Genomic DNA, 22,109 nt, shown 5'->3' with positions numbered 1-22,109 from the left:
CCATTAACCCTTTCATATAGAGCTTCACATCGTAATGTTTGCAATATTTGCTCAAGGATCAAACAAATATTTCCAACGAATCGGGTAAATAAGAAGATTTTTCTCGAAACAAGGCGAATTCTGTTTTACGAAAAATCAGCGAAATGTTGGCAAAAAATGCAAGGTACACGTGATTCTGGTCGCGAACGTAATAATACCCAAATCCAGGGGGCAAGCAATCGGGTCAGTTCGCGTTCTTCCACACATTCGTGGAGTGCACTATTTGTCCGCATTTTACTAGCCACTTTTCCAGCGGCTTTTCACATTAAATGAAAAGAGTTTGCACGTAGATTTAGAAAGTTCATCCACTCGCTCGGACGATTTTCGCTCGATTTTTCATTTTTAATGTGTTTACGTTAGGTCGGCTAACATTTAGAATGAAACGTTACATACATTACTTGTTCCGACCCGTCTTGTTTCTTCGATCTGTCACTATCCGATTTATTCTATCTGATTTGATCTGTCGTTATTCGTTATCGAACGTTGATATATAATCTCTTAACCCCTTGTAATCGGATTAATATCGACTTTGCTCTCGAAGAAAACAGATAGTAGTGCGATTACCTGCCTCCCTGTTCTACATATACATATTTATATACGTATACATTTACAATTCACTCCATGTTACGAGTGCTTAATGCAGCGCCATTGCCGAAGGCTCCTTTTTCTATTTATCGCATTAACGCTTTGCTTTTTCAAGTTTCGTGTCGCACGAAAGCTTGCAAGCTCGAGCAGCACTTTTTTTTATCTTCTTTGTACGTACATGCTCTATAGCTCTGAGTTGTTTATCGAGTTTGGTAGCTAACTCGAGGGTGTTACGTCGCGCGAGATGGTCCGTGCGACGTCCTCACGCTCACGGTCTGGCCGCCAAGGCTTACCCCTCGTTACACTGACCCGCGATAAACCCAAGGAACCACCATAAACCGAATCCTTTTAACTTAACTTCTATTCGTACAAGTATTTTCGATTTATGGATGGTCCTTAACACCGTCCTTGCGTTTATTGCACGCTCTTACAAATTACGGAGAGAGCGGATGTTTGTCTAGCGAAATAGCAGGTTTTTCCCAGGAACAAGGACACCCATGAGCCACATCTGCAGGACACTTTCTCCTCGTATTTTATTCATTAACATTGGCTATAACCAATGAGCATCGCGGATCGTTACCCTCGCTTTTCTACCGAAAAGTGTGAACGAACGAACAACGAACAAAGGCGTTCTTAGTTCAAAAAGGGTACACCCACACCAAGCTTTCCTCCTAAATAGTACGAGACGAGTCTGTTACTGTTCTATCAATCCTCGGCCAGTCAAGACTACTGATCTTCAAATCGTTTCTCCATACCTTCGGTCAATCAGCTACTGTACTTTCCGACACGACAAAGTCAAACAATTCCTGTCTACGCAATAAGTATTGTAAGCTGGTGTAAATATATACATATTATATAACTATAGACTACAGTTGTATTCCAAAACAAACACCCCTATTATCCCACAAGAAATAAGGGGATCGCTCTGCTCGTGCTGTCGATTCTTATAATCGTAACGGGAATTTACGACTCCCGTTGACGCGCTTCAACGCGATCGCGTCTCCCCGCGACTGGACGAATTATCAGAGGGCATTTGGACAAATGCTAACGATGATAGCGAGGCGTGAATATCGCAAGTCGTATTTCGTTACAATTAATTTAATTAGTAATCGGAGCACGTTATGGCGAGAATTTAACGGATCGTCGGATGAAAAGACGATCGGAGAAAGGGAAACATGCGCCGGGCAATGGGCTTCGAATGCAAAGTAAATTCGCGATTCGAGTAAATTTAATTAGTTGGAAGTTGAAACGTTCGAACGTTTCCAATCCTGTTCGGACGAGACTGGAAATGTTTGGTGCAGGCAAATTCACAATTTTGCAACCGTTGCGCTTTCTTTCGTTCGATCGAATGAGATTTAGCTCGTATAGGACAAGTATGGCACGCAGGGGCGATGAGCGTATGATATGGTAAAGTATGTACAATGTACATACATACGTATTTCTTGAAATATTTCTTGAAATGGCTTCAACGACGGACGCTGACAGCGGTGACTCGAGAGACTTGGCTGGCTCGACCGACTTATCGTTTTTGCTGTATTCTGCACGCACGCTTTTCGATCTTCGGCTTTTCGGCGAAGATAATAAGCACGCGGCTACCGTTACGATACGGTCGCGTCGTCAACGATCACTGCGACAGCCTCAATGGTTATGCCATCGTCGTCGCTTTTCCGTAAAAGCTTTCTGCTTTTCCCCTCCATTGGACTAACATTTATATCTGCCTATTGAATAACTGCATATAAATAAATAAATAAATATATATATATATATATATACATATACACTTTGTTATATATGTATACTTGTAGCGTTCGGTACAAAATAGATTTGCGATTGGTTATAGTCATTTGTAAATAAATCTTTCGCAAGTTTAAAATTATACATACCCCCGCGTTGTTCAGGGGTTAACATCTCTACATAGGAGGTATGATTCGACTTTTTAGATAGATTAGCGTAGGAAGTGGAAAGTACGCGTCATACTTAAATATAACAGAATTAAAAATATGATAGCAGCTATATATAATAAAACATAGCTACTAAAGGAACAAAAGAGCTTTTTCTGAAACGTAACTCTCATGTTTTAATTAGGAAACGTAATCCCGTATTTCCACGTGGAATCGAACAGTTTCAAACACTTGGAGAGTTTTAAAATCCATGCAGTCAAAAGCGTGCATAGACGAAAAAGGACCACCTTCGTCGTCGATCCGATCTTTTAATTCAGAGTACGACGTTACCACCTGCGAAAATCACGCTGGTGCAGCCGGCAATCCCGCGCTCGCTAATATCGCTATCGAACCATGAAATTCCCAGCTGGAGACGATGCCTGATATTCCGCTAACATTAAAGTTCCGTAATTGCATCGCTGCGAGCGCAATGGGAAATTCCAAACTGAATCGGCTTGGCCGCTTCCATAACGGCGATGCAGCTGCATGGAATTTAACCTGTTAACAAATTAGCCGGGGGATTTGTTAATCGGGATTCGTCCGACGAGAGCCGGTGGTTACATAGCGTATGATTAAACCACCGATCGAAATTACACACGAGACTCGTTAATATTCTGTAATAAGTGTAATTAACTCGGTTAGGTGTTGCGATAGGATAAATCATTTAGATTCAAATGACGTACGAATCGATATATATATATATGTATGTGCATATTGGTTACGATGTTAGAATGGAAGTTTAATTCTATATTTATAGAATTAAAAATAAAGCAAAAACAATTTTTATAGAAATCCTTCATGCACGGCGGTATAACATTCGTCGGTTCTCTTTTCTCTTTGCTCGGTCCCCTTGCATTTTCTTTGTTAGCTATTTACTTTATTCGTCAGTATATATATAAAAGAGAGAGAGAGAGAGAGAGAGGGGAGAGAGGGACAGGCAGAGATGGAGATTTTTATAAAACGTTTCGATTAGTTCTTACGATTGAAGTGAGAGGTTAGAAATGTTATCCGTCTGTGATTGGACGCAGTAATTAAATTTGTATTTGCAGTTTTTGACGCGAGTGATAATCGGATTAAGAATAGAAAGTGAGAGAAATGTTATGAAAGGTGATCGATGGGAATAACAACAGATAATAAGAGGGAGATAAGAGAGAGAGCAACGTGTGTCGCTTTTCTGTCGAAACGAGAAATCATGCCACAATGATAGTTTATTAACTTTTCTATATAGTTTGAGACACAATGAGCGTGATTAAACACTGCAATTAGATAAAAAATTGCTCGATATGCACATATTCCTTCCCTTCTTCGTTGATATATTCACCCTTCGCTTCGTGCGACGGTGGTGGTAACGATAACGATAACGATAACGATACAGTTTGATTGCTTCGAAGCCGGGAACATTCTCGTCTTCGGCGAAGCGTTCCTCGATGTTTCGTCACTTACATCGTGATTTGGCCGTTGCCTCGCGTCGCGCCGGTTTCGGGCTCGCTTACTAAATTTAGTTCGTTGTCCGAAGGCACCATCTTGGAATAATTCTCTGTCGGCATTTAAGCTATTTCGAAAGCTCTTTAAACTCCGGCAACGCTTCTTCGTATTTTGTCGACACTGTTCAACGCGGCTTAAAACGTTATTACGTCACGTCAGTCAACTACCGACATTACATTTTTGGGAAAAAGCTAACGCGACTCCTTTCATTAACAGTTCTCACACAGTCGAATGATTACCATATCGTGAAACACGTTCGATCGAACAGAGAACATGCTATACTTACACCTTACAACGTTTTACACCAGACCGACATACCGTCGCCTCTCGCCGCCATCCAGTGACCCCCTTCCAACTATTGAAGGGACAGGCGTGGGAGGATGAAATTCAAGTGCCACGTTTAACACGTTTTTCGAAGACTGAACAGGACATAGTCGCCGCCGCCGCCGCCGCGTATTATTATTACAGAGCGGTGCAACAACCTCGCGGTTATTTCGGCGCGACTCCCGTCTCACGGAATGCACCGTGCAAAGGAAACTGGCCGGCGCTGCGTGACTTGAGGATGCGTGTGTTCCGGAAAAATAACAGATTATTTAGACGAGATAACAGTGACGATACGATATATTTTCTATCTGTTCGAATGGACGTTCTTTTCTTTCTGACGTTCCACTTTCGATCCACAACGCCGACGGTATGAAAATCCATTTGACAAACAGGCATCGAGTCAAGAACTTATCGCCTCTATTTACTCTAGATACATATAACTCTGTCTTCCTTTTTCACAGCGTGTGGTGTATAGGTTGACAGAGATCAAGTGGTGCCGATGCGATGGTAGAAAAAGGTACGATATTGGGAGCATATCGTGAATATGCCGTCTCAACGCGATTAATACCCGGACGATCGCTGATGGATATTCTTAGATCCTGACATCAGCTTTCTTTCATTCCCCTAACACTCGCGTTCTTCTTTAGCGCGCTGATTGGCATCGGTGTTATTAACGACCTGCGATTAGCGTCAGATTCACTAGCGGAGCTATCGTGCCGGAAAACCGCTAACGCTATTTATTGAAACGTATCAACTAAATATTTGTAAAATTTTTAGTACTTTTGACGTTCAATGTCACTGTAAAGCTAAACGCGATAAAACTATGAAGCGCTTTAACGTTTTAACGAATTTAAGTATGTAAATCGGTTGGGTTCGTTCGGTTATTGTATCGCATTGCGTATATCCTGTCAGCGGCAACTTACCACGACGTGTCGCGTCACGCGCCATCCCAGCTTCACAAGTTCGAAGCAACAATTTTTAACGTGATCGGACAATTCGGTTAAGAAAGCGTGTCGGATTCGGATATGCTGGCGCTTATCTAAAATTCATTACCACGTCGCAAAACAAATCTCGTCGAATGAAACGTAAATCTGCATCTATCGGTAGACGAAACAGTTATGATCCGCGATCATTTAGAAAATAAGCGAAATAGGAGGCGATTTACCAGACACTTTCCATATTTGTATATTTTACTATTATAATATCTATCTCGTATCTTGTATCTATCATCTACTATCCAGTATCTATATCGAGAATTATAAAAACACCGTTTTTTAATTACTTTTATAGGGGCGGGGGGGAAAGGAAAAGCAGGATTTTCTCGTCAACTCGATACGCGGTACATATCCGCTCGTCAAACGTAGCTTTTCATTCGCGTTATCGCAATAAATCTCGCCAAGCAAAATCTCCGATAATATTAAGTCCTACCGCTACGAAGCGATTGATTAATAGACCGTTTTCCATGGACAGCGGGATGGTCCTGATTTCCCGCGGTTCCGCCGCGAAATACCCGGAAAATCCGCATTTCGGTATTAGGCACGATCTGCCATGAAATCGCGTGTCCGATAACCGCAGACCGCGATGTACCATCCCGAGTCCCATGTTCCACACGTGTTTCGTCACATACCTATGTACGGAATACATGCTACACCTACACCTACACACAAACGCGCGCGCGCAACCTCCGATACATTTCCGCTTCTACCCATCTAGCTTCCATCTACGAAAGATCCTTTCATTTGTTCTTCTTTCCCCTCTTTCTTTCTTTCGCTTTCGTCCATTTATTTATTTCTCCCTAGTCCTCTTCTCGTTCGTCGTATGTCTCTGTGTTCCACCGTTTCTTCACCCCTTCTTCTTCCTATCTTCCTATCGAGATAGGAATTACAGATTGCCTCAAACATTTTGCGCTGTTTCGTTCGCAACGTAACATCATGGAGACTGAGTAGCGTGCAGCCTAGTGTCATCGAGTTTCTTCGTATCGCGGACGATTTTCAGGCTGGTTCCTTGATTAGAAGGGCGATGAATCGATACGAGGTCGTGTGGACGTCGATATCTTTTCGCGAAATCGTTATCGGAGATAAGGGCGGGAACTGCCCGACGAGCGAGGAAGTACACTGGGGATGGATCGTTGCCGAGTCAGGTATTTGAGATCTGCTTCTACTTCGTCAAAGTTTGTCGTCGTCGAGATAATTTTTAATAGGTTGACGATATAATGCTCCATGTCGAGTTATTTCCAACATTTCAAACGGATTTTAACGCAGCGATTGAAAATATTTTATTCGACTACCGTAGACCATCGTTAAATTATTATTGATTCAGTGAACTCGTGTAAATACGTACCTATCCCGGCCTTACTTCTTGCTCCTCCACTCTGCACGAGTCATCCGCAGCAATCCTCCAGTGCGAAAACAGCGTAAATACAGCTTTAAATTCTCCCGTGCTCAAACTCGTCGTTGTTAATAACTCCGTTATTGTTTCAAGTTGATGTTCGGTTACCTTTGCAGAATTTCTTGCCCGACTTCCGCACCTCGTAATCACACGATGCGTCGTCGCTAATCCGAAATTCGTTAGTTCGAACAGGCGCTTTCGTTAACGAAGCTGTAGATAATGAATTTTCAGCCGCCTAACAATAAGGCAATTGTTAGCGCCGTTCGATATTCTTCTATTCCGCTTTGTCAGGTCCAATTTAGATGATTTCGCGCGCGAAACTCTCGTTCAACATTGCTATAAATATTCTAGTACGAGATCGAAATATGTTTTCAAGCTGGGGGAGAAAGAGAGAAAGGGGGGGGGGCTAACGATAAGCCTATTCTCATTTGTTGCTGCGGCAATACTTGTTTCACCACGAAAGAGTAAAACTGGCGCTTGTCGGATTATTCTTGTTTTTGGAAATCTGTATCGAACGTTACGCTGGCTTTCTATCCTGGATACACTCGCCAATGGCAATCTGAGGCATTAATCTGATTTCTAAATTAACTAATTTCGAAATCAAGATGTGCACTCTACTCGTTGTTGTGTAACGTACAACGCATTTTATTCCCTTGTACGTATGTATATCTGTTTTCATGCACGCCTATAACATCTTAAACCTCTAATTATTGATAACGTAGTATCAAGAATTATTCATTAGCGGAACACTTACAACAGGCACATGTTTTGAAGAAGATAGGAGAAGAAACCGTTGGTTATTTTCTTCAAATAGCTGTGTATTTCACGTTAACTTATTCACTGAGACGCTCAAAAGGCATTCCAAGCTTGCAAATCTTGCTCAATGTCCGAATATTCTCCTCTCGATGTGTTACTTAAAGGCGATCGTTAGACGAATCTCAACCCCTTTGGCCTGGCCTTTCATCCATCGGCATGCTAAAAATTCACTCGTAAGCCGTTTTCAGAAACACCGATGCGTCTCTCGTTCATCGATCGTACAGTTGTTAATCCAAGCTATCGAAGCTATCCAATCTCGAGCTGTACGCCATTCGGGATCCATCGGTATTCGAAAGACGATCGGCCGCGATTAGAATGACGAACGGGTAGTATAGCAAAGTAAAGCAGAGTATTTCGCTTTGATTCATGTCTGTACGACGGCGATGACCGCTCTCAAACCCTCTCGCACGTGTTCACGTTTTCCATCAACCCATCAACCCAAAGCCCTTCCACTTGCACGTATTCGAGGTGGTGCGGTACGGCGCAGCGAGAGGCTTTCACGCTGATGAATGGCTGGCAGTGACGCGATTAAAGGGACATGCGTGGAAAGCTATCGCGGTCGTTGCATTCTCGAGCACGTTGCACGTTCGCGATAACGATGAAAAGATGATCTGACCGCTGTGCTCTCAGTGTTACCTCGCGACAACAACAAGATCCGCGCCATGTGTACCAGCAACGTGATGTTTACTTGACGAGGGGCTACTTGCTCTGTATGTGTGTGTTACCATGCGAGTTATTAACTTCACGCGAGAATCCAACGATTGCGTTCACCGATTATTATCTTCTTGTTATTAACACGATACGCACACACCCACACCCACATACATCCACATACATCCACATGTACCCACACAAGAGCGATCTTGTTTTTGGGATATATTAGGCGCGCAAGTGAATAATCCAAAGTTTATTTGAAAGGACAATACTGTATCAGGCAAGCGACGAATATCATCGCGAGGAATACCGCGTTTTTAGGCAAGATCCAATGGTCAAGTTATTCTTGTGTCTCGTCCACTAATTAAAAGTGGGTATCGAACGAGGCGTGTTGCATCGATCCGAACAGCTAGCAATCCGAAAGAGTAATGTCTAGTGAATAAACTGGTTGCTGCAATACGTACCAAACAACGCTCGTTATGATGTAACGTTATGATGCTCGTTAACGATCGTAAAAGCAGCGTGTGGCTTGGCATTGCCGTGCAGCAGCAATTTCACAGAACGTTCTCCTTTGTCGTTTGTCAGTGTCCTGACGATCGAAACTCGCATAGAGAGCAACGACGAATACCTTGGTCGAACAACATGCGGGTGCCTTTTCTCAAATAAAAAAGGCTCTTAAAGGCTCTGTCGTACATGCGATTATTTGCGAAGCGCGGGTGCGCTGGTTACAGCAGCCTCGAGTATAGGCGCACTTCTTTGGCATGGACAGCGTACAGGATCGAGCATGTTCCGTGGATCCAGTCAGTCACGGCAATTTCGATTCCGTCCTCCGTTCTCCGTGTTTTCTATTATCTCTGTCGGCCATCCGAATCCTGCCTTTAGCGCAAATCACGCCTGATTGAGGTTTCAATCGGAATTCGTGAATAGAACTTGATTTACCGGCGTACACACACACGTACATACGTGATCAGAGATGCAGAGATTGCCTCGACCAGTCGCTTGCTTGCATTTCCCCCTATCGCGAAACGCAAACCACCAAAGATGACTGGTTCAACCAACCCCTTCTGTCCCCATGCGCACTTGTCCAGGCAAACCACCTGGTAATGATTCGAGCATGAAGTTATTAATCGAAGAGAAGCGTCGCGGACAGCGTTCGATAGACCGATCTTTGCCGTAGGTATTTTCGGGGTGTTTTGTGCAAAGTGGAACGTTGAACGTTGCTATGACATGTGCATTTACATTTTCGTTAATAGATTAGATTCGACAATATTTTCCGAGGTAATAGCAGTGATTTCGTTAAATACCTAAAGGAAATTTCAAAGTGCGCGTTACACACACTTCGCAGAACACTGCGCATTACTTATTTGGTCCTCCGTGTGTGACAAATGTATAATCCTATCAACGAGGCCAACAGAGATTGCTCAGATTTGCTGCTTTAAAGTTAGCTCTTGGAGCGTCATATCTTGACAATGGCCATCTACGCTCGAGAACCGCAGAATCTCTCTAGCAAACTTAAATAGAGTTATTTTTATTTCGTTTTCATTGAAAATTATTACCAGTATTACAAGAGTATATGCATTAATCGATCCAGCATCTCGTTTCGACGATCCATTAGAATTATTAAACTAGCAAATTCATACGCTGAAAATTACGTCGACTTTTTCTTTGGACGCTCGTCCACTTTTAAAACAAAGCTCTACAATACCCTTCTATCGTTATTTATAACATAACATATTTCTTAACAACTTTATTATATACTTATTATTGGGCTCGGTTCGTACAACAACAACAACAACAACGACGACGACAACAACGACAACAACAATTTTCTAACAAATAGTATTACCGAATTAACAAGTATAGGTAGATATATTTCTGTAACATCAATTGCAGATGCTATAATATAACTATATGTATACCTCTTCTTAGTTATCATCATACCATCGAACCATATAATAGCAGACTGGTACTTGACCAAATCAAACTTATCCAAACAATCTTCGTAAAAATGAAAAAAGATAACTCGAAATGAATCGAATCGAATCGAATCGAAAGCCCTTCTGCCTGTACATTCGAATCTTCTCGACAAACGAACCGATCAATCGAGCCCCGGCCGTCGCGTCGCTTTGATTTTAAACGTTTGGTCGCGTTTGTTTACTATTCCCGATATATTTATCCGTTTCGTTTGCACGGTGAATTCACCGATGGAATTTACGTACCAGTACGTCTGCTATTCTGACGCGAAATTTTCCAGCATAAAATTTTCGCGACTCGATTGGTTGTAATCGTTGCGACGACAGTCCATTAAACGCGTTTTTCACCAGTTTACGCGGATATCACGTACTTACCTTTTGCACCCTTTACGATGCAAGTTACATCGATCGATCGTTTGCTACGTACGTTCGCCTGTGGCAATCTGTTTCGATATCTTTAAAGTGGAATAATGGTTTTAAACTGGCTACTATGTGACGAAAAAATAGAAGATTGCACGGGAATAAGTTTCGTTGAACGCACGCAAATTATTATTGCAACCTACGCAAGTCTGAAACGAAAAGATCAGGAAACGCATAATCTTCTTCTGTGTCGCGATAAACGATATTCAATTTTCTGTTTATTGTCTGTTACAGAAGTCGAGGAACGCTCCAGCGGGAAGGCGCGTGGTGGTAAACTAGCGCGTCGTGCGCGCTCCTTCAAGGAGGACTTCCTGGAGAAGCTCTCCCACATGCGCTCTCCTGGTAGTGGAAGCGGAGGTGGAGGCAGCGGAGCGGCTACGAGGGCCGCCTCGCCCTCCTCGCCGCGAACACCGCGTGATAAAAGCGCGCCCGGCTGCACCGATGGCGCGACCACCCTCGACAAGAATCCCCTCCGCGATCTGCATATCCACGTGCGACAGGTGCAACTGGCACTGCTTCACTTCCGGGACGTTGTGTCAAAGAAAAAGCTCGAGATGCTGCCCGGCAACGGCACCATCGTCCTCGATACTGTTACCACCATACACACTGTGCTGAAGTCCTATCTCCTCTACGAGAACAGGTAAGCGAGTTCGATCGTGATTAAAGTATCGATCAAAAACGTATAGACCGATCTTTCTCCGAAGTATTTTTAGTTGCGTTCTTATCCTCCAGAGAATGAAAAACGAAAGAGCTTGTAGATTAATCGAGTGACTTGGTATAAAAAACATATATATTTCCTGGCGGAAACTTTGAATCGGCTACTTTCATCTATTCGATATCAAGGATCGCTGGTGCGCGTGAAAATATATGCCAGATATTTATTTTATAATTTAACGTTGAGCTAAACGAGTAACGCACAACACTGCCAGGGACGTCGAAATGTTCGAACAACTTTTGAAAATTTTATATCTTATTTTTAATTCTAAATTAAATTTGGTCATTTTCTTCGTAATTTGCTATATGGAAAATGTTATGTAAATCATGGAAATATATTTCACGTTTGTAACATTGGAAGTAAGTGTTTTGTCTAGATAAAATTCTAAATTTTTATATAAAACGCCTGCGTGAACTAATATTCTTCGAGGTGATGCAACTACAAATTTATTCTGTGTAAAAGTCAAATATATGGTAACAAATATTGAAAAAATATTAAAAGTTTATAAGCACCGTATCAATTATCGTATAATTACAACTAGTGGGAACTAGGTATTTTGAGATATATTGGAACAAAACATGTATGTATATATTGTAGCTTTATTTTTATTTTCATTTTTATTTTTATTTCTATTCAACTAGCAAGTTTAGTTAAAATATTAAGATCGGAGATATTTTCTAGAATCTTAAATGTAATCTATGCTCGTAATTTCAAACTTTAATTATCATCTATTGGAAATGCAAAGAGAGATGACGAATATAATAACTTTAAATACGATATCGTTTGTAATCGCGACCTTCGTATTTTCTTGACGAAGCTCTACTCTGGGATCAGCGACGAACCAAGTATATCAAGCTCTAGCACAATTATTAAAACTCTGTGACGACGTGTTGCTGCACGGTGACCAGTCCTCTGCGTTGGATACCGAGAACGTTACACACATCATAGGATTAGTCGAAGAAGCTGTGAAAAATTTGGTTGCCCTGGCGAATGAGAAGATTGCCAATAGACAGAAACCTGTCGTCGTTACAGCTAGTAATAGGTAATCTTTCTACTTGTTCTCTGAACAAGTTGAAACACTGATTTTCGATAAATTTACATTCTTCCATACTGGTACAAAAAATTAGTTGTTCGATTTTATTAGTACAATGACCAAAAGTTGGATACCATTTTGTGTCGTGGTAATCAGCAGAATTTGACGATGAACCATTGAAATCGCGTTTTCAGAACGTCGTCTTATGGATCGGAAATGACGCCGCAAAGAAATTCTTTGCCTGATATTCCATTAACGCCAAGGGAAAGGCAGATTTTAGAGCAAACAGCTGCGACTACTAGTTTGGTCCGTAGCTCGCATAGTTCAGAGTCGATTTTAAGGGATTCTAGTCCTCCCCCAAAACCGCCACTCCCCGAGAGGTAGTTTCTTCCTATGCTTTTTATAGATAGTGCATAACAACGCATCTATTCTCGAATGTAGTGTAAAAGTAGTTCTACGTTAAACGAGTACGATTAAAAAATAATGTTTGGATGGTGAATTGCAGAACTAATATGTGTCTGTCGGAAGAAAATAGTTCTTCCGGTACACCGCCACCATTGCCACCGAAACGGAGAACGAGAGGTCAACAATTGCTCGATGAATCCGAAGGTTTTTTAGCATCTAGTCTCGACGGTGTTTCCCTACGAAGTCGATCTCCGGAGGATTCGTCGTCTCTTCTGAGCGCGTCGGCTGGCAGTTTGGATTCGGCCTTGAATCATTCCCGTGACGAAGACGAGATACGGGCGATCATGGGACCAAACGACGAGTCTCTGAACGATAGTATGGATCTCAGCCTGATGGCTACTATCCAAGGTAACAGATTCATCCTTTTATCGTATCATAGCATCGAGTATTTAATCATGGCCAATAAGAATGTGATAAACGATATATCTTGCATAACCTCGGTAACATTGACTCGATATCGAGTCAGTTTCAAGTACATTTAAAAGAAGAAAGTAATAAAGAGAAGCACACGTAGACAAAATCTACCATTTATATAAATAATATGTTTATATTATAGATTAATTTATAATACGTGGACTATAATACGATATTAGGATATTTCTTTGTAACGTACATTATTTGCATTTTGTAATATAATTGCCTCCTGTCTTCTTTTCAACACATCTGTATCCAACTATTAGTGTTAGTCATGATATATATTACTTAAATTGATACGATGAAATACCTTTTACAAAAGTGAATGGCAACCGGAATGGAACCAAATGGAACCAAATGGGATATAGGGGTCTGTGGCAGCACGTTTTCATCAAACTGGAATTAACAGTAAAGTAAATATATCAACAGTAAAGTATTCTACAGTCCCTGTACATCGTTTTAGTACACGCGGGTTGCACATAGTACGTCGGAAGATGATGTAATCTTGAACTCAAGCGTGTTAGGAGTTTGAAATTTAAAGAGCAATCCTATAAAGCACAGTTTCACGGTAGGAGGAGGTTCGAGCGTTGTTGTTCTAGTTGTTCCGTTGGCTGTTCTGTTGGTTGTTCCCAAGAAATAAGAATCCAAGTCTAGAGGCGATTGTCGAAAAACTGTAAGGAGAATGTCGTCGCAACATATCGAGTACCTACAGCGTAATCTAAAAATCGCTTTAGCTCGTAATTTCATCTTTATTCCCGGTTGCCATTCAATCAATGTCACTTATAAATTGCCAACATTTAATCATCTGTTTTAAGTTTAAGCGTCAACATTTTCCGAAACGAGGCAACCTCAGCGTAGCTCCGTTTCTCAACATTGAAATATCGTATTAGTCGTATTAGTTTGTTCTATGAAGATTTATATCCGATTTATGACAACGAAATTAGAATCATCCTAAGATCGTAGCGGTAGATCTATACAAGTACATTTCCATTTGTGTCGAAAGGTTCACTATGCGGACAATGCTTAGTCAGCGAAGTGGTCTTCAACCGTGCTTGTCTCGATCGTCGGATCGGTCTTACTGAAAATCTCTTAGAATACGTTAGGATACATATTTCGAAAATAATTAACTCTCCGCCGAGCAATTAACGGCAAAAGATTATGCGGCGTAACGATAAAAAGAAAAAGTCATATTTAATTATATACATAGATGCGTAAAAGTTTCATTTTTATCGATCGAATTAATCTTTTTCCAAACATTATGCAGACGATACGGAGAGAAACTAAATATATTGATTATTTTTTTACATTTATAGGTATGCAAGTTAATGGTAGTTCAAACTGTAGTTGCTGGGACGGTTCCGAAACAAACATACCAAGCACAATGTTATTGGGTCAACAAACTCCGCAAGAAATGCTTAATCCATTTACCGGTGGGTAATACAAAATCGTTTTATATTTTGTCGCCAACACCGTCAAGCTGAAGTAAAGGCGGTGCCGATGACGTTGCACATTTATAAATGTAAAGGAAAAATGTACAAGAGCTAAAATTATGCAAGAATTTCTCGAATAGCTAGAGCGAAGCAGACAACGTAGGTGTCAGACCTTTAGACTACGTGACTAAACAGTATAGTATAGATCTTCGTACCGATCAGTCTAATAGGTTGGTATTCTTTTTCTTGATTCGTTTTCTAAATCTAGATTATCTAAATTGAACTTACCTTCGTAAAATAGTGCCTGCCGACAGGAATTGGGAAGCGTTGCAAAGTATCTTTATGTAAGAAAATTGAAGAACAGGCAAGTAATCATTTTTAACGTGTTATAACGAACCATATGGCGATTATGTTTCAGGTATTGAAGGAAAAATGGAACGATTATCGACTCAAACGCAGGAATCCGGTTTCGTATCCATGCATTCGCAACGAAGTTCGTCTCAAAGTTATACCACCTCCAGTATAACGTCCAAAAGATCTTCTCAGCAAAGCAGTATTAGTTACAATTCCCAAACGTTTAATTCGCAACAATCGTTTTCCCAAACAAAACTGTCTTCGGATAATAACGGGTCTATTTTCACTCAGAAGACAATGACTAGTACGAAGAGTACCGTTAGTACAACAAATATTTCCGGAACTGGAGATCCTGCTGTATTAGAAAAATTGGTAAATGTGGGTGTTGTGTGTCGTGATTTTATTTCTTGTTACTTATAAATCTTTTACTTATAATTGCTAAAAAACAGTTTAAACAATTTTCAAATCGAAACATAAAATAGAAATCAAGCTCCTTTGTCGCTGATTATTTGCAGAAATTCTATATGTATTTATAATTCTATCATGACTATGCAATAATTTCGATCGTCGATGCATCGTAGATTAAAAATTTGCAAACATCAACATATTATGTTCTTATTAAACGTGAGTTTCCGTGTCTCGTAGGAAATGGAGTCGATTTCTGCATCGGACGCTAATGGTGTGCCGCCAGCATTGCCGGAAAAGCGATCGAAACGGAGGAAAGAACGTCAACCGTCACAGTACGACAATGTACCTGAAAATGAGCATTTATCAACCTGTAGTCTACATACCAATAACGGCGATAATACAGATACCAATAAACCCCCTCCACTGCCGCTTAAGAAAAGGCATAGTAAGTCGAATTATAGTTTATAATAAACAACAGTAATACAGCAGATAATATTTAACACCATACTACGATTGCTTTATTGCTGTTGAAAATATTCAAATAAAGTATCAATGATAATGGATATGTGTTAAAAATGAAGTTGCCTGAATTTGAAGAGAATAATTATTAAACAAAATTATGTTAGAGATTATCTAGATTATATTAGAGTAGTCGTTCAGAATCTTTTCCACGTAGTAGGTTAAAACTGATACAATATTTTGTATCCCCCAGTGTTCCAATCAGTGGCATATTCTGGTAAGTGGGATCCTGCCCACGCAAATCAGCTATCCCTCAGCAAACACACGTTCACGCTAAGTTGAAACCCGTCGTTTCACGCATTAATTATACACGACTTTTAATATCTTAGCTTTTTGCGGCATGTTTTCGTCGTTATTTTTCATTTCATTTTGTCGAAATCATCAACGCGATTTCATTTGACTAAGCTTGGATATGTCACTCATATTTTTGGGCTTTTTCATGGCTTATATCTTAATATATATAATTGAAATAATGAAATAATACTAAAAACACATAGAGTAATGTGTGTGAAATATATATATATATATATACATAGATTTCTTTTTTTTCTTACATACAAATTATTAAATTTTCAGATCTCATTACATTCTACTATCCACACTCATCTTTTCCTTTCATTAGTTAAATTATTTTGTCAAATCAAACTCTATACAGATTTATTATTATTATTTGATTTGAATTTGTTACACATCGTACTTTATAAATATATTATTTCCACTGACATTTCTGTATAATAGCTCTAAATTTCATTAACCGTAGAAACTAATCTTCAACCGTTTATGTGGGCGTCGTCATTGTTTCATTAATTAAATTGACCTTTTCTTGCTAATAGTCAGTTATAACACTTGCGCTTCTTTAACTCTAGAATTAAGACAGCCGACTTTAGTTTTCGTTTCCACAATTGCGCGTAAAGAATCGACTAGAGGATATATCTCCAACGATCCGAAATTTCCACGAAATCTACGCGATATTTGTTAATGCTTGCATCATCGTGATGATATTTATTCCAATTTTAAGTAACCGTTTAACCGCGAAGAATGTAATCTTAATCGCGGTAAGAATGTCGTTTAACGAATTTCATTCTTATTCCAATGAGTTTATAGTAATCTGGTATTCGCTACCTTACATATATGTCATTATCTATCGAGATACATGCTTGTGCATCAGTGTTTTTCTGTATTTTATACACTTGTGCTTTGATATTTTATTGTAACATGAATCATGCTTGTATGTACCATATATATACACATGTGTGATAAAAATAGAAATAATATACATACATGTATACACACATATATATATGGAATCGTATTTTTTTTATTTATTTATTTTTCTTAAGTATATCACATTGTCTAGTAGATTAGAACCGTATCAATTTAATCGTATCTATATTCCAGTTATGGCATACATGGAGATGTTTGGGAATTGTTCTCACAGTAACAACGATTTCATCTCTGGTCTTGGGACCCGTCATTCAGTGGCAGCTTATAATTCGATGCAAGCGGAATGGCAACAACACGAAATGGCTCTTACTACGACACAATCGTGTTCTTTCATGGCACATACTATAACTACATTACATGATAATTCAAAGTATGCGTTTCTAGATATAAAAATTTATGCACATCTTCCCGTGTTTAATATAAAAAATACAAGAAGGCGTATTATATCTTTTTCAGTACCTCCATAACTATGACACCATCAGTAACGGAAGTAACGAATAATTCTAGTCTCCCACCAGCATTACCACCAAAGAGATCCCGTTCCATTAAATCAAATACAACGCCACCGCCAATTTCGCCAAAACCCACCATTAGTATGCAAAGCATACATACAATCGAACCAATCGTAACGTCAACGCCAATGAAAGTAGAGGAATCTGGTTGTATTCATGATAAAAAGGAGTTATCACCATTGTCTCCAGCGAAGTTGGTAAATACTTCATAAAGTAACGTTGATTAACGTAGATTTGTATTACCTAGACACATCGTTGCTAATCTGTTGCCGTTTCATTTCTAGAATAACGTTGCTTTGGACACTATATTACCGTCCTCAAGACCCGCGAGTAATGCCTTATCGTCGATTTCCGTCGATGATAATAACTTGGACTTGAGAGACGTCGATCAAGACGATACTATTTTGGATGAACTCGATATCAGCAAGTATTTAGTCTTCAAGAAACCAGACGAAGAAGGGCCAGATATAAGGGGTGGCCACCCGGATGCATTGTTAATTCATGCAACCAAAGCTAATAAACATGGTAAGCTTTCTATTCAAGCGTTATAGTATAAATTGTATTGACAAATGAATAGTCATTGAAGTATATAATGCATTTCGTATTCTTTCATGCTTCATAGATGAGAAAGAATCAGGTCAGTGTAATAATTTGTTGGATTTATTTTCAATTCTGCTGTAACTTAAAATTACAAGATGTAAAATTGTTTTTCCTCTCCCGCAAAATATCATGCATACGAAAATTTCTGCGATACGCAATTAAAAAAAAAAAAAAAAAGAAACATTTACCATACGAACTAATTACCGCATGCTAATTTATTTACAGACTTTTTGTATCAAGAGGCGTTTCTAACAACATATAGAACATTTATGCAACCATTGGAATTAATTCAAAAATTACACAAGCGTCATCAACGATTCTCTTGTTCTGCTGACGTTATTAAACAAAGAGCAGCACGTGAAGCATTTTCCTTGTTGGTTAGAGTTGTCAGCGATTTAACGTAAGTTTTCTAGAAAATTAACTAAAAATTAAAAAATTTTTTCTAAATATATCGCAAATAATTCAATGTAACTATAAAGAGGTTATAATTTCTTCCAGCATGTCAGATCTCGATGATACCCTGTTGCAAACTCTAATGGAATTCGTACAGCAATTGGTATGTAGCGGTGATCTTACTATGGCAAAAGCTTTGCGTGTTAAAATTTTGGAAAAACACGCAGCGAAACAGTTGCAATCTACACAACCGATTCTTTCTTCGTTGAGTGTAACAACAAAGCAAGCTTCCCTTCTCGATTTCAAGAGTGAACAAATTGCAGAACAAATGACATTGTTAGATGCTGATTTATTCATGAAGATTGAGATTCCGGAAGTACTAATTTGGGCTCAAGAACAGAATGAAGAACGAAGTCCGAATCTAACTAGGTTCACAGAACACTTTAACAAAATGTCGTATTGGGCTAGATCGAGAATACTGGAACATAGATTAGAGAATGAAGCGAAAGATAGAGAGAAATACGTTGTTAAATTTATCAAGATAATGAAGCACCTTAGAAAAATAAATAATTTTAATAGCTACTTAGCCTTGCTTTCTGCGTTGGATAGCGCGCCAATTAGAAGGCTCGAATGGCAGAAACATATTACAGAAGGTTTAAAAGAATATTGCGCTCTTATTGATAGTTCCAGTAGTTTCAGAGCTTATAGGCAAGCTCTGGCAGAAACACAACCGCCATGCATTCCGTACATGTAAGTACCTTTAATCCTTTTCTTTTTTTTTTTTTTTTTTTTTTTTTTCTTTCAATAATCGAAAGGCAATGTTTTCGTCGAAGCAAACTTCATCGAAGAGCTAACAAATATTCGAAGCATATTTTTCACTTACAGCGGACTTGTGTTACAAGATCTTACATTCGTGCATATTGGAAACAATGATTTGTTACCGGATGGTACGATAAATTTTTCGAAAAGATGGCAACAGTTTAATATCGTTGAGAATATGAAAAGGTTCAAAAAAGGGTAAGCTCGCTCGTTTAATAATTTAAAAAAAAAAATAACGAATATATATTTCAATGTTATTCCTAAATTGAATTGTTTATTTATTTATTGCAGAACATATTCGTTCAAGAAACACGAACGTATAATAACGTTCTTCAATAATTTTAGCGATTTCCTCTGTGAGGAAGCAATGTGGCAGATTTCCGAGAGTATCAAGCCGCGCGGTGGAAAAAAAACACAGTCACAGAACTAGAATATATCAAACCCTTTCACCGCCTGCGTCTCAAAATCGAAAGGCTGAATCAGTAAATTAGATTATCTGTAGTTGTGATGTTTAGGTAAATTTACCTAATTACGAGCCGAATAAAAATGATAGGCTTTAAGGGCGGTGAAAGGGTTAGCTATGTCTGTCCCGCTTCAACAACCTCTGTGAGGTTGTATCTCATTTTATGGAATATTCAGTCTCTATTGAAAAGTAAAACAGAAAAAGGAATGCGAATAGTCAGTCATTTAGATCGAATTGAGATTTGATGCGTGCGTGTGCGCGCGCGTGCGCGCGCGCGTGTATGTGTGTTTTTGTTTTGTTTAAAAATATAAATTGCGTGCACGGATATCGATTGAATCGAAATACGTATAGAGAGACTTTAATGAATTGGCTAGATCAATCATGTCTCAATGTATTTTTGCAATTTTTTCCTTTTTGCTATAAGGTTAGTAAGGGAGAAAATCATGTTTACTATGGATCTATGCAATGTATACTTAAACGATACACAGCTGTAATGATGCTTAACATGGCATGATAGAAAGAGCAACCTCCTCTCTCTATCTCTCTCTCCCTCTCTCCCCCTCCCGCCACTCCACCCCCAACCTAACCCCTCACCACTCTCCCGCACACACGCATGCACTAGCTCTTCTATAGAAATATATATATAATTCTATAGAATTATATGTATATATATATATAAAAGCTATTTATTTATTTGCTTTATATCGGCGAATAGCGATATGTAAAAAATAGTAAATGTCATACATTTCTTTTTAAACTTATTTAGATATATATGTAAACGTCCATCATATAGATCTGTTATAGATAGGCAAACTTATCAAGCGTCAACAGAGATACATTTGTTGACTTCGCAAGGAAAAAACACCAATTATGTTTATTAATGTAAAACAATTATAGTCTCAGATCAGTGCAATAATGATGCGCTTTTCCGAACACGTGGCACGACTGAGCGTAACTGTTACATATACTATTGTATATGATTCTAGGAAACATTTTTTGTTGGAAACTCGTTAATAGGTATCCAAGATTTCAGCTTTAAGACAAATGGTTATCTAAAAGTGCGTAGGTAAATTAAGTGTAAAAAAAAAGCTCACGATTAGACGAATTGGATTGATATATCATTCGCATTGCCCTTGTACCTTCGCCGATAATTCTAAATATCTTTGATATCTTTTATTATCAGATTCCATTAGTTTCTCTGCGTTTAAATTTTCCAGCATTGCTAACGAGAGTTTCCCTCAGGATACATTCCGATGGAGTAAAAGAAAATTATTCAATCAATTTTATCAAGATAGAAGAAACATACTACTGGGTCCTACAATTTTCTTATTCTTTGTTAAACGCGTCGAATTTTAACGCGTGCATCGAGTTTATTTGATTTCTTAAGATAAATGATACCACTATAATGATTTATGGCTGTCTGCGTGCCTCATATTATAGAGTGAATGAATTACGTCTATTAACGTTTCTCCGGTCTCGCGTTTAATAATATAAATATCTTGTATGCATAATTCATGAACAAAACTATAATAATCGGGCTTAAAAGATATGAAAAAGAAAAAAAAAAAAAAAAGGAGAGATGTCACCAGTACGTTAACGCGATATACGTACGATGGTACTGATCGTACACTTTTATCCACGTTAAAAAGAGGGCCTAAGCAATTGATGAGTAGCATCGGTTTATAAACACACATATGCGGTTAATTAAAATTTACCGATATAAAACACCGAGGAAGTAAAAGATAAACAAGCCATAATTTAGTCTCAAGGTCTAGTTAGAGGTTAACTATTGTATACATACATATATAAATTTGATAAACGGTTGTCAATTTCTAAACGTGCATCAAGCGCACACGTACACGTACACGTACACGCACACGCACACGTACACACACACGCACACACAGACAGAAATTATATACATACATACGTCGTACACACGTAATATAGTTTTCAATTGAACTGTAAACGAAGAATAATAGACGTAAACGACTTTGTTTCCATAAGAATAGATGCATCCCGTTTATCGCAGCTGTAAACATTTTGAAAGACGCAAACAAGGAAAAAGGTTAGTACTGGTTATGAACTTTTAGACAAGCATATATCCCCCTATAAACCCCAATAGTTCACAAATAA

At 39.0% G+C, this 22,109-nt stretch overlaps 1 protein-coding gene across 2 annotated transcripts in view; it reads left to right on the top strand.

Annotated features, from left to right (window-relative positions):
• The window catches only part of LOC132905209 (guanine nucleotide-releasing factor 2), a 51,895-nt gene extending 30,046 nt beyond the window's left edge, over positions 1–21,849 (top strand). The window contains exons 3-17 of one of the 2 annotated variants that reach the window (XM_060956278.1): positions 10,859–11,264; positions 12,157–12,381; positions 12,567–12,752; positions 12,878–13,185; positions 14,565–14,681; positions 15,100–15,413; positions 15,681–15,888; positions 16,156–16,179; positions 17,361–17,556; positions 17,643–17,895; positions 17,983–18,223; positions 18,524–18,698; positions 18,797–19,441; positions 19,577–19,708; positions 19,802–21,849. In XM_060956278.1, the coding sequence (XP_060812261.1) occupies positions 10,859–11,264; positions 12,157–12,381; positions 12,567–12,752; positions 12,878–13,185; positions 14,565–14,681; positions 15,100–15,413; positions 15,681–15,888; positions 16,156–16,179; positions 17,361–17,556; positions 17,643–17,895; positions 17,983–18,223; positions 18,524–18,698; positions 18,797–19,441; positions 19,577–19,708; positions 19,802–19,940 (3,569 nt within the window). In that variant the 3' untranslated portion in view covers positions 19,941–21,849. The remainder of the gene's footprint in view (positions 1–10,858; positions 11,265–12,156; positions 12,382–12,566; positions 12,753–12,877; positions 13,186–14,564; positions 14,682–15,099; positions 15,414–15,680; positions 15,889–16,155; positions 16,180–17,360; positions 17,557–17,642; positions 17,896–17,982; positions 18,224–18,523; positions 18,699–18,796; positions 19,442–19,576; positions 19,709–19,801) is intronic. The other variant, XM_060956279.1, reaches the window with a different exon arrangement.
• The last annotated feature ends 260 nt before the right edge of the window (positions 21,850–22,109 follow it).

The sequence above is a fragment of the Bombus pascuorum genome, chromosome 3 (assembly GCF_905332965.1).
Source record: "Bombus pascuorum chromosome 3, iyBomPasc1.1, whole genome shotgun sequence".
NCBI lineage: Eukaryota > Metazoa > Arthropoda > Insecta > Hymenoptera > Apidae > Bombus > Bombus pascuorum.
The sequence above is the reverse complement of the archived record's forward strand: the minus strand, read 5'-3'. Positions and strand labels throughout refer to the sequence as shown.